The sequence below is a fragment of the Callorhinchus milii genome, unplaced genomic scaffold (assembly GCF_018977255.1).
Source record: "Callorhinchus milii isolate IMCB2004 unplaced genomic scaffold, IMCB_Cmil_1.0 Scaffold1, whole genome shotgun sequence".
Classification (NCBI taxonomy): domain Eukaryota; kingdom Metazoa; phylum Chordata; class Chondrichthyes; order Chimaeriformes; family Callorhinchidae; genus Callorhinchus; species Callorhinchus milii.
This window is the reverse complement of record NW_024704742.1, coordinates 86,750,469-86,763,539: the sequence shown is the minus strand read 5'-3', so window position 1 is coordinate 86,763,539 and position 13,071 is coordinate 86,750,469. Positions and strand designations below refer to the sequence as shown.

The 13,071-nt window shown below is 45.2% G+C and overlaps 1 protein-coding gene across 1 annotated transcript in view; it reads left to right on the top strand.

The window, feature by feature from the left end:
* Positions 1-3,420: 3,420 nt before the first annotated feature.
* Positions 3,421-13,071, top strand: part of fam189a2 (family with sequence similarity 189 member A2) — a 67,204-nt gene continuing 57,553 nt past the window's right edge. The window contains 2 exon segments of the mRNA XM_042332776.1: positions 3,421-3,495; positions 3,498-3,728. Of these exon segments, the coding sequence (XP_042188710.1) occupies positions 3,445-3,495; positions 3,498-3,728 (282 nt within the window). The 5' untranslated portion in view covers positions 3,421-3,444.

Here is a 13,071-nt window from a genome sequence, read left to right as displayed (position 1 = left end):
CCGTTTCGCCCTGCCCGGGAATCGAACCTGGGACTCCTTGCTTGCGAGACAAGGACTCCATGATGTACTGTAAAATAAAGTGACTGTATTTTGGCGACAAAATGCGACAGTCAGTTACGTAAGCAAATTCCACAAAAAACCATAGAGCGAGTGACCAATTTTTTGTACTTGAGGACTGTTGGCCAGAACACCGGGAGAGAGAAACTCCCTTCTCCTTTCGAATTGTGCCCACGGATTCTTTAACGTCCGCCTAAACAGGCACATACGGGACCTTGGTTTAACATCTCATCCTTTACCTTAATAACCCCAAAAAAGTCAGTCAGTAAAAGAGCTATGTGGGACTGAAGTCTGCATTCAGATTTCGCACTGATATTACATCTGGCTGTTCTCACTCATTTTCATACCTGTTCACACTGATCCGACAATACCTCATCCCAAAAGCTGCCGAAACCCTTGTCCATGCCTTTGTCACCTCTCGGCTGGACTACTCTAATGCCCTCCTTGCCGGTCTCTTCTCCTCCACTATTCACAAAATTCAGCTCATTCAAAGCTCTGCCATCCGGCATTCTCACCCGCACCAAACACCGTACCCCGATTACCCCAGTCCTTGCCGATCTCCACTGGCTCCCTGTCACAGAGCCGATCAATTTCAAGATCCTCCCTCTAGTGTTTAAATCCCTCTGTTCCTTGGCACCCCCCATCTCTCTAACCTCCTCTCCCCCCTCAGCAGTACCCGCTGCCTCCGCTCTACTGGGTCCAACCTCCTCCGTGTCCCCGAATCCTCTGCTCCACCATCAGCGGCCGTGCCTTCAGACACCACGTCCTGAAACTTTGGAACTCCCTCCCTCAACCCTCTCGCCTCACCCCCTCCTTCCCCATCTTTAGGTCACACCTGAAGACCTTCCTTTTCAACCTCGCCTACGGTCACCTTCCCCCTCCCCTTGGCTCGGCCTCGGGCTCCGCTCTGAGACGCCGCCCGGCCTGATGCTGGTTTCGTTGTTGGACACGCACGTTAGGCCTTGCGTCAGTGCTTGGCACACACAGGTTATTATTATTAATAATATTGTGACAAGCGGGGGATTAAAACCTTAACTACTTCTGTTCAAGTGAAGTAATTTTCTTGGGGTGGGGTGGGTGGTGTCTGTCTACTCGGTGCTGTCTAAAACTGTAATGCCTACTTCCAACTGCTATATCTGAACTCTCAGAGGGTGAATTCATTTTTTTGGGGGGGAGTGTAATCTAAGGCCTAACACTTCTTGATATCATTAATAAACTGTTCATAGCCTCACATAACAATTTATAGAGGAATCCCCCCCACCCCTCCCACAGACACACAAACTCTACATCTAACCTACTCAACCAATATGTTGTCTGCATATATTTGTAAAATAAACTTAAAAAGTATGAAATCCAGCAAATTTCACTGCTTAAAAAAAAGCTTCTCAAATACACAGTTTACGATTTTTTGCAGCTAAAACATCCCCTCCTCAAAAAATCGATGTGGTGTGAAGTAGATGGGGAATAAGCTGTTAAGTCCAGTCAATTACGGAAACTTTGGAGACATACACGCGCAGTGATGGATTAGAAGGATTGCTTATGAATCGGGGATAAAGAGTGACTGGGCACAGTGGGAATCGTATAAATTATACGTTCATTTTTTGTTAGACACAAGCGTTAATTATCTTTAGAAGATAACAAAAATCCAATGGCACTGTTTGGGGAGTGGGTGGGAGACTAAATATCACAAATTTGGTGCAAATTTCTCCCACAAACTACACAGTCACTCCATTTTACAGTATATTTTAATATTAGAATTTTTTAATTTGAAAGACTGCTTGAGGCATATTGCTGTGCCCAATTGGCTGTCTTGTTTTGCCCACAAAATCCAGTCAATCCACTTTACAGAGTATCCCGTGAAGCGCTTGGAGAGACGTCTCAACGACGCGATAAGGCGCCGTATGAAAACGCGACGATTAACTATTATTATTTTATCCCATCGGGCGCTTTGAGACGTCTCTCGAAAGCGCGATAAGGCGCTGTATCAGAATGCAAATGGTTGTTATAAATACACAGGGAGCACACAACAAGCACCGGGACAGAAGTGGGACTGACCTTAGACTGGGAGGAGGAGGAGGAGAAGGAGGGAGGGAGTTGGAGGAGGGGAGGGGAGGGTGGAGAGTGTTGAAGTGAGACGATCCCACGATGTCTTTACCCTCTGGTGTTGTGCACACACACACACACTCAACTCCTGCTAAAGTGACTGGTTTGTGCCTTTGCCAGATCCTGTAACGCAATCCCCTCTGGCTGCTTGTGGTTATTTTAAAACTTCTCAGTCAGCCACTTCACAAGAGGGAGGGAGGGAGGGAGAGAGAGAGAGAGAGGGAAAAAAAGAGAGAAGAGAGAGAGCAAAACAAAAACCATGGGAAAAAGTTTGAAGGGACAGTCCGCGGGGCAGAGGCAGCAGTGAGCAGAGCGATACGTTTGCATTTCCTAAAGGCTTTTACTTTCTGATCGGTTTCACTTCGATATTGTCGAGAGAGAGAGAGAGAGAGAAGGAAAGAGAGAAAGGAAAGGAAGAGAGAGAAAGGAAAAGAGAGAGAGAGAGAAAGGAATGTAAGAAAGAAAGAGAGAAAGGAAAGGAAAGAGAGAAAGGAAAGGAGAGAGAAAGGAAAGGAGAGAGAGAAAGGAAAGAAAGAAAGAAAGAAAGAAAGAAAGAAAGAAAGAAAGAAAGAAAGAAAGAAAGAAAGAAAGAAAGAAAGAAAGAAAGAAAGAAAGAAAGAAAGAAAGAAAGAAAGAAAGAAAGAAAGAAAGAAAGAAAGAAAGAAAGAAAGGGAAAGAGAGAGAAAGGAAAGGAAAGAGAGAGAAAGGAAAGGAAAGAGAGAGAAAGGAAAGTAAGAAAGAGAGAAAGGAAAGAAAAAAAGAAAGAAGAAAGAGATGGATTGAGTTCTTCGGAAACTCTAGTGCTGACTAGTCAGTGTGTGTGTGTGGGGGGGGGGGGGGTGGGGGGGCTTTTTCTTTCTGATAGTTTTAAGTTCTATATTTTTTTGAGAGAGAGAGAAAGAAAGAAAAGGAAGAGAGAGAGAGAGAGAGAGAGATGTATTTATTTTTTTGGAAACTCTCGTCCCCGACTAGTTAGTGTCAGTGAGTGTCAGAGATTACAGGGATATCTCTTATCCTGCCTTCAATTTCCACTTTCCACCCCTCTCTGTCCTCCCTCTCACACTCCCTCCCTCTCCCTCTCTCCCTGTCCTCCCTCTCCCTCTCTCCCTGTCCTCCCTCTCACTCTCTCCCTGTCCTCCCTCTCACACTCCCTCCCTCTCTCCCTGTCCTCCCTCTCACACTCCCTCCCTGTCCTCCCTCTCTCCCTCCCCCTGTCCTCCTTCCCTCTCCCTCCCTCTCCCCCTCTCCCCCTGTCCTCCCTCCCTCCCTCTCCCTCTGCCCCTCATGTCACTGCCTGTGGTGTTGCCCACCTCTTGCTGCCCGGTGGCCGGGGCCGGGGTGTGGGTGGGGGTGTGGGGGAGGCTCCCCCCCTGCGCTGCCGGGCTCGCTGCCCCCCCTGTGCCGGGCGGCAGGCGCTGCCCTGCCCGCTGTATGGTCGGGCTCTGTTCGCTCTGGGTTTGCTGCAGATCGCCCTGGGCTTCTCCATCGTCTCTCTCAGCTTCGGGGCTCTGTCCCTCACCGAGTCCCCCAACGTCAGGAACTCTTGCCCCTTCTGGGCCGGATCCTCGGTGAGTCAGCAAAGCTCTTTAATAACAGGGCGAGGGGTGGGGGTGGGGGTGGGGGGAGTGGGTGGGATGGGGGGGGGAGAGAGAAAGAGAGAAAGAAAAAGTACACACCGAAAAAAGTGACTGACATTGTGCATTAATGTAACACCAAAGGGGGAGGGGTGGGGGGGACACACACACATAAAGCACCTCCCTCCCTCCCTCCCTCCCCCACCCCTCCAAAAAAAAAGTTACTGACATTGTGCATCTCTCAGAGTGGTGGGGGTGGGGGGAGTGGGTGGGATGGGGGGGGGGGGGAGAGAGAAAGAGAGAAAGAAAAAGTACACACCGAAAAAAGTGACTGACATTGTGCATTAATGTAACACCAAAGGGGGAGGGGTGGGGGGGGGGACACACACATAAAGCACCTCCCTCCCTCCCTCCCTCCCTCCCCCACCCCTCCAAAAAAAAAGTTACTGACATTGTGCATCTCTCAGAGTGGTGGGGGGTGGGGGTGAGGAGTGGGTGGGATGGGGGGGGGGGGGGAGAGAAAGAGAGAAAGAAAAAGTAGACACCGAAAAAAGTGACTGACATTGTGCATTAATGTAACACCAAAGGGGAGGGGGTGGGGGGGGGACACACACATAAAGCACCTCCCTCCCTCCCTCCCTCCCCCACCCCTCCAAAAAAAAAGTTACTGACATTGTGCATCTCTCAGAGTGGTGGGGGGTGGGGGGGTGGGGGGGGGGGTTGAGAGAAAGAAAAAGCACACACGCACACAAAAAAAAAGTTACTGCAAAAACAAATAATGCCTCTCTCAGCACTTGTTTGAGGCTTTTGTTGTCCGGTCCAGACGCGAAAGGCGCTGGCTATGTACAAAATGTCATTTGTTGTTGTTGTTGTTGTTTGTTGGACTTATTCTGCTCCCCTTTTCTCCTCTTCATCCGCCTCCTGACTCTGCGTTTGTTCTCAATATATTGCTGCTAATCTGGTGGCTTCCAGTGGCATCTATCCATTCTGCTCTCTCTCCGCACTTTTCTTTCATTCCTCCTCTTCCCCTCTCTTTGTCCCTTTGTTATCCCAGACCTCATTTTCTATTATCTGTCAGATTCACATGTTGTTGGCCCTTTGCCGCCCCATTGTGTTCTGTTATCTTCTGACTGTACCATTGCCCAGTTAATCTACATGTTGAATCTGTCCCCCCACCCCCGTGCATTGCAGGTTTTGTGCTGTTGTACTTGTCTCCCTGCAGAGCACAGATCCGGCCCTCATCCCTATCCCTAAAAAAAATTGGTCACTCAATCCACGACCACTTGTGGGATACTGCTGTGCGCAATTGGCTGCCGTGTTTCGCAAATAAAATCCACTTGACAATTTATTCTGTGAAGCGCTTTGAAACGTCTTATCAATGTGAGAAGGCGCTTTATTAAATGCAAGGATTATTACTGTTATATTTGTGCTTTGATGCAGGGGATACTCGATGTCTCTCTCTGACATACGATTTCTGTTCCTCTGAGTGTTGTTGACAGGTTATCTTTTAGTGAGTGAAGTTGTGAGTCAGTTAGTGCTCTGTGTGTATGTGTGTGTGTGTGTGAGTGAGGTGGGGTTTATCTAAAATAAAATGACAAATTCCAGTTAAGGTTTTGAGAAAACTCCAGCACCTGTTGAAATATTTCACTGAAAGTCACACCGATTTTGCTGTAAGTTAGTAAATGTGTATTTTTAAACAAATCTGGAGTTGTCAATGATTCAGCAGCCCATTTCAGCGTGATGAATGTTACTCCGCTTTCAGACCAGATTATTGTGACAGTGCAAATAAATATTTGCGTGGAGATGGTCTGAATCAAAATATCTAGCTATTCCCAACTTGCCGTTTTTTGAATTCATAAATTCTGGTATTGCTTGCACGCGGAGAGATATTTCAAGTTAACAATCTGTGTAGATTAAAATGTGAGTTTCGTTCAGCTGACAGCACTCTTGCCTCTTAGCTGGATTATGGTTTCAAACCCTCATGTCAGGATTTGAGCTCCTAAACTTGCCTGACACTCCAATACAGCACCGTGAATGCATTGCATTGTTGGAGGTGCTGTACTTTGGGTGATCTGTTAAACCAAGGTTCTGTTTAACCATTCAAGTGGTTATTGAAGACCCCAAATTGGCTAGGATGTTGCCTACAATATAAATAAGTATTGCAGTACTTGTAGTAAAAATCTAGAGTTGTCAGTGATTCAGCAGATCATTTCTGCCTGCAGTTACCTTCAATATTTTAGGTGTTGTATCAAGTGCATTAATTCTTATTCTATGTATGTCCTGGCCAGTGATCCACCAGATAAATTGGTCATTCACACAACGTGGTATTTTGTGGTATTTTACACTGTGTATAAAGTAAAGGATACCCCATTATAAAACAGGTGCACTGTCGGTTTTAGCGCATGGACTAGCCGGCTTCCAACATATTAAAAAAAACCTCTCAAATTCTCAGTCATCAGGTCACTACTATTGTCATCTTTTGCACGCTGCAACAGCTTTTAGGAAGTGACATTGGCAGTGACCTGATGACCCAGAAGTCAGCCATTTATTAACATTGGATATGGCATTTTTTTTCTGCACATACTATGATGCGCGGTGTACAGGGAATCATGTGAGAGGTCACACATTAACCCAGAATTTGGTCAACTGGAGAGGCCAGCTGTTTTTCTACACAAATGCAGTGCTCTAACCAGTGTCCGCTCTTGATCACAGCCGTTATAAGGCGGACCCAGCTGTTGCCTTATAGCGGGCTTCAACTGTAATTAATGTGTTTACCCACAAAACCTGACACTACACTTGACAGTAAATAATGTGAAATGCTTTGAAACATTTCAACATAAGCCGCTTTAAAGATGTAAGTTCTTTCAATCTATGTTTAAAAAATTGCATGGAATAATTTGGTCTCTTTCTGATTTAACCCTATTTTGGGGGATGTATACAATTCAATGTATGGATGTGAGCATCAGAATAATAATAATCCTTATATATTGCCAGCGCCTTGGCATGCCCTCTCGATGTGAAAGGCGCTTTACAAATGTAATTTTATATTGTATTTTGTATAGCACCTTTCACATCAGGAGGATGTCCCAAAGAACTTCACAGAATATACTGTAAAGTGGTGTGACTGTGTTTCGTGAGAGTGGCAGCCAGTTTGTGCACAGCATTGTTGAATAACCAGCCATGAAGTTAATGACTAGTTTTGCTTGTGAGGATTGTTGGTCAGGACACCGGGAGAAATTCCCTTCTCTTTTCGAATAGTGATATGGGATCTTTAATGGGCAGATGGGGCCTCGGTTTAATGTCTCATCTGTAGGACAGCATCTCTGATAATGCACCACATCCCTAGCACTGCGTTGGAGTCACCTTAGATTATATGAGTTTAAATCTGCAGGCCTTGACCCCACAATTTTCTGACGCACATTCAATACCAAAGTTGAACGCATCAGATAATTGGCAAAACTTTCTTGCAATGTAAGAAAATCTATGCGCTTAAGGCAAACCAACTCTGGAGTGGGCTGACATGGACTGATAATTCTAGATATTTTTACAATACGTACTTCTATACATGCAGCTTGACAGTTACTTTGTGATATCTCCAACAGTTTTCAGTTTGTTCAGGATGTAAATGTGTGCACACATTCAACATGGAAGGGTGAGCACTCACCAAAGCTAACTATCCTTCTATTCATCTGTCTCAACTGGGGAGACTCCATTGGTACACTCCTCGACATTAAGGATAACTATGTCATTTAGAGGGTGAAGAAATTTGCTTAGCTGGACGCACTCTGACCCAGACATGGAGATGTAAGAGACAGAGTGGGTAAGATAGGGGGAGTACAAAGCTGTGTTAGTCCTGGACTCCTGTTGCACAAAAGTTTGTATCTTCCACAGTGGAAGGTACTGTATTCTCTATCCGCTCCTCCCCACAAGAATCACCATTGTTGCGTGAAAAACCTGATACTTTTGGACAATATTAGGACAAGTATCAGACCGTGAACAGAGATGGCTCATATATATGATTTGTAGCTGACTGTCAATGATGCGTCTGCCTTTCAGCTGGGTGGAGACAGGAAGGGGAAATTGTGCTTTGACTTGACCTGTACAAAAATGGTAAGCTGTTCAGACGTAGGAAGGGGTAAAGCAGAAGGTCCTGATTGCTGGCTCCAGCACTGCCAGGGCTGACCTTATCAGATTTGGCTGGTGGAGGCTGCTTCTGGACAGCCAGCAACTGGCAGCAAACTACAGAATGAGCAGTGCCCCCAGCATACCAAAGCTAGGTGGCAGAGGGCACTGCTGCTACAGATGGCAGCAGCAGCTGGTAACAACAATGCCGAGTGTCCCATAATCTGTCAGTGCACGTTTGAGATTTCCTATGGTTCAGTTGTGGAATTGCCAACTCTATCAATGGCAAACAGGCAGGTCTCTGTTGCTTACACAGTGTTATGTGCATATCTGTGTATGTACATATCCATTATCTACAAAAGGTACAGAAGTATTTGTGTTTCGTTTAATCATGGCAACATGTTAATTGCACCCCAGAGTATCCTGCCCATTCTTGCTTAAAGGTTTGCCTGTTGCTAAGCACTTTGAGATGTCCATCCTACATGAAAGGCAACATATAAATGCCAGTTGTTGTTTGTTGTTCCTAGTGCTTGGGCTATGTGAAGTGATTGTTTTATTTCAATTTTATTTAATTGCACCTGGTGCAACTTTACGCTCGCTGATGTATATCTCAAATTTGCCCCTCATACATCACTGAACAAGCTGGAAAATGGTTTGGCGTTTGAATTTGTTTATAAGCAGACGTTTCCCATGCCATTTGCAGAACTAACTGGTGTGTTTTTTGCTTTGTGTGAGTTGTCAGTCAACAACAACAACAAGAAGATTACATTTATATAGCGCCTTTCACGTCGGGAGGACGTCCCAAGGCGCTGGACAGTGTGCAGCATTTCAGACCCGAGCTGGGGTTGGGGGGGTGAGAGGGAGGGGAGGGGAAGGGGGGTGGCCGATGGCATGGTCGAAGAGGAGGGTCTTGAGGCGGGACTTGAAGGAGGCTAAGGAGGGGATGAGGCGGAGTGACTGGGAGATGGAATTCCAGAGGTTGGGGATAGAGTGGCTGAAGGCTCTCCCGCCAATGGTGGGGCGGATAGGTCAGGGGATGTGGAGAAGGCCAGAGCCGGCTGAGCGGAGGGAATGGGCGGGTTTGTAGGGGGTTAGGAGGTCACAGAGGTAGGATGGGGCGAGGCCATGGAGGGCTTTGTATGTGAGGACCAGGATCCTGAACTGGATCCTCTGAAGGATAGGGAGCCAATGGAGTCGGGCGAGAGTGGGGGAGATGGGGTCACAGAGGTTGGTGCGGGAGAGGACACGGGCTGCAGAGTTCTGGATTATCTGCAGCCTGTGGAGGGAGGAGTTGGGAAGGCCGACACACAGGGCATTTGCATAGTCGAGCCTGGAGGTGATGAAGGCATGAACGAGTTTCAGCGGCCTGAGGGGTGAGGTAGTGGCGGAGATGGACAATGTTACGGCGGTGAGGGAAGGCAGAGTGGGTCATGGATTGAATGTGGGGGAGAAAAGGCAGGTGAGGGTCGAAAAAGACACCTAGGTTCCTGACTAGTTTGGTGAGTTGTAGTGTGCAACCATGGAGGTTAATGCTGCCAGAGCCTGAGGCGCTGGCGTGAGCCAATCAGGAATCAGTTAATGTTTTATTCAGTTTTTTTTTGTTTTTCCACTAGAATATTTCTGCTGCTTGTCTAAAGACGCTGTGAGACATCAGCATCATCGCCTATTTTTAAATGTGTTACAGCCTTTTCTCATTCTTCTCTATTCTTCTCCTCTCTCCAGGGGTCAGTCTGGCTCAGTTGGGAGCACTCACACGTCTCTGAGGCAGAAGGTTGTGGGCTCCAGACCTACACTGGAACTTGAGCTCATAGTCTTAGCAAAAAGCGGTATATCAAATGCAAGGGTTATTATTACACTATTCAAACAAAAACATTTCTTCCAAAGTCCTTGGCCGCAAAGTTCAAGATTAATTGACCATTCGCTGTCTATGGGACCCTGTGTGTAAAATAGCTACTGTGTAGGCCTACAGAAATAGTCACTACACTTGACAGTAATTACAAGAGAGGACCGTGCACTGTAGGGCACTGCGATGCATCATGTTTGACTATAAAATACACACACTTGAAGCTGCGAAGCGCTTTGAGACTATAATTTGTTTCAAAGGCGACTTGCCTTTTTCAGTTCCCATCGAAAGATCTTCCTCTTCGACCATGCCTTCAGTCACCCTCCCACCTCCACCCTCCCTGCCCTCCACCCTGCCTGACCCCATCTTCCAAAAATCCCTGACTGTCCATCACACTAGGACATCTTTCCGATGTGAAGGGCGTTATACAAGTGTAATTTGTTATTGTGGTTGAGACGTTATCCCAATGTGATAACCTCTTTATCCAATGCAAGGATACTCATTATTACTTAACGCTATAAAAATCCCAATTCTTTCTTTCATTGCAAGTCACCCATGTTATTTTTTAAGGAAACGGACACTAGCCCAGTGTACCTCAAATACAGCCACCCATTTGATTATGTGCGGCCACAGAGCTTACACCTGACTGATTCCCCGCTCTCCTCCCTGATAACTGTTGTCCAGCCCCCAACCGCCTCCGCAAAAGCAGGCCCAATACATGTTTGAACTGGCCGTGCTATGCTCCACACACTCACACCACACTCTCCCTTCCCACACACAGGTTCTCTGGAGTTTAGTGATTTTTTTTGCTTCATCTACTGACTTTTCAAGGTCCATCTGACAACTTTTACTGAGTGGCAGTTGGCAACACTGTCTCACTTTCCTTCTTCTTTCCCCATGCACCCGCTGGCTTGAGAAGGGGAAAGCAGATTCTGAAAAGTAAGGCCCTCTGATTTCATTAAAAGTCACAGTTTTTCGATATGTTGCAGGAAAGCTTAAAAAATCTCCCGACAGAACTAAAAAGTCACCACATCTAGTAGCAAAATTGGCAACACTGACCCCATAACAGTTCCCTATCCCCCACACACTACGTGAGGTGTGAGCTTCAGTGTCAACACAGTGATGGCCGTACAAACCGATAGAACAAACTGCAACTTGGAGTCGCAAGTTTGTTCGTGTAATCGTTCTTAACCGCTAAGACGATTACCAATGTACCGACAATTCTGATCCGTAATAATAATAATTTTTATATATCTCTAAAATGTTTTTCATTTATTGCGCTATTCAAGGTTTTGTGCAGAAAAGTGTCTACTCAAATGTACAGAAACAAATGAAAACCATTTGAGATGTGCATATGTCTATATTTCCTTTTATTTTTCATATGAATAACCCAAAGGATTTTTTTAGGAAAAACTAGCACTGCAGCCACCAGTAAGCACACTGAAGCCACCAAAAAAAAATGTTTGAGAACAAATTGTGCGTATTATAATGAGAATAGTACAGGGCAAGTAGAGTTATTGTCGAGGAGCTGGAGGAATAAGGAAGGGAACACAGAGGAGAATGCAATGGGAGTACGGAGGAAGCTTATAAATCCACAGGTCTGATCACTTTTTATTTGGGGCTCTGATCTAACATGTAAACAGGGTGAAATACCAGCAGCACAAAGAGAGAATAAATTATAGCAATAGGTGTGTGCTTTTATTTTCATAACATAGCCCTGGAGCAGTTTAATCCGGAGAGAGTTAGAAGGGAAAATATTTACTCGGGGTCAGACTGTGTTTTTATGTGTGAAACACTTTCAAAAAGAGAAAGGAATTTCTCTTGGTGTCCTGTCCAAGAATTTTCCAACTAAAATTAGTCATTCATTTTATAGCTGATTGTGGGATATTCCTGTGTGCAAATTGGCTGCCACATTTGCACAGTCACTACACTTTACTGTAAATTCTGTGAGGTACTTTATGATGTTTTGACAGCTTAATAAGGTGTTATAAATCAGGATTATATTATAAAGATAATAATAATAATCCTTGCATTTGATATAGCACTTTTCATGTCTTCTAGGTGTCTCAAAGCGCTTCACAGAATAGACTGTAAAGTGAATTGACTGTATATTTGTGGGCGAAATGCGGCAGCCAATTGCACACAGCAGTGTCCCACAAGCAGTCATGGTTTTGAAGTGACCAATTTATTATTGTTTTATTTTTTTGAGGGTTTATTATCTAAGAAAGTATATTAGGAGAATAAATGTAGCATTTAATGTGATAATTAATACTGATGATAATTATCACATACTGCTCTATCACTAACTCCCACCCCGGTTTGATGGAATCATTAGAGAGCACGTGTTTATACATAAATGATTGGAATAGCAGGTAACCCGGAAGCCAATCAATCTCAGAAAGGCCTGCAGAAGGCTCACAAATACATTCGGCCAACAATATCAATTATAAATAAACACAAGGTTTCTTGTATTAAATTGAAGATGTCCAGGAGACAGTCTTCAAAATTGATTCTGGCTTTTTTTCCCAAGTCCTTTTTTTAGCAAAACTGTAGAATGAAAAAATACAATTCAAATATACATTTCTATATTACCTTTCATGTTGGAAGGACCTCTCAAAGAGCTTAATAATGGCTTGGCATCCAAGCTGGAGGTGGGAGCCAAGGGAATGAGAAGGGGAAAGATGACCAAAAATGCAGTCAAAGAAAAAAGGAAAGTATGGTTTTAGGAGAGAGGGATTTATTTGTGATACAATGTAGATTGATGGGTAAATGTGTGAATTTTATTAGCAAAAAATGACAATTTTAGATTCACAAAGAGCTTAGAATATAATGTTTACAATGGATAGAATCTAGCAAATGAAGCATCGGTTGACAGATTATTCTGCAGTAGTTGTGGATTTGCATGTATACAATTCAGACTTCTGCTGAAGTAAACTTACCAGCGCCTTGGGACGGTCCTCCTGACGTGAAAGGCACTATATAAATGTAATTTTGTTGTTGTTGTTGGAACTCTCTCCCCCAATCCCTCCCCCTTGCCCCCTCATTCTCCACTTTCAAATCCCACCTAAAGACCTTCTTCATTGATTGTGCTTACGGTCACCTCCCCCCTCCCTCACCCCCTGATTCGGGGTCAGACTCTGCACTCCTAAGGGCTCCGGGACACTATCCAGCATGAAGGGCGCTATATAATTGCAAGTTATTGACACCCAACTCTATCTTTCTGCCTCCACCCTCAACTCCAGGACCACTGCTGTCCTGACAGACTGTCTGTCGGACATCAAGTCCTGGATGAGGGCAAATTTCCTACAGTTGAATGTCAACAATACTGAGGCCCTCCTGATTGGCTCGCGCCAGCGCCTCTGCATCTCAGGC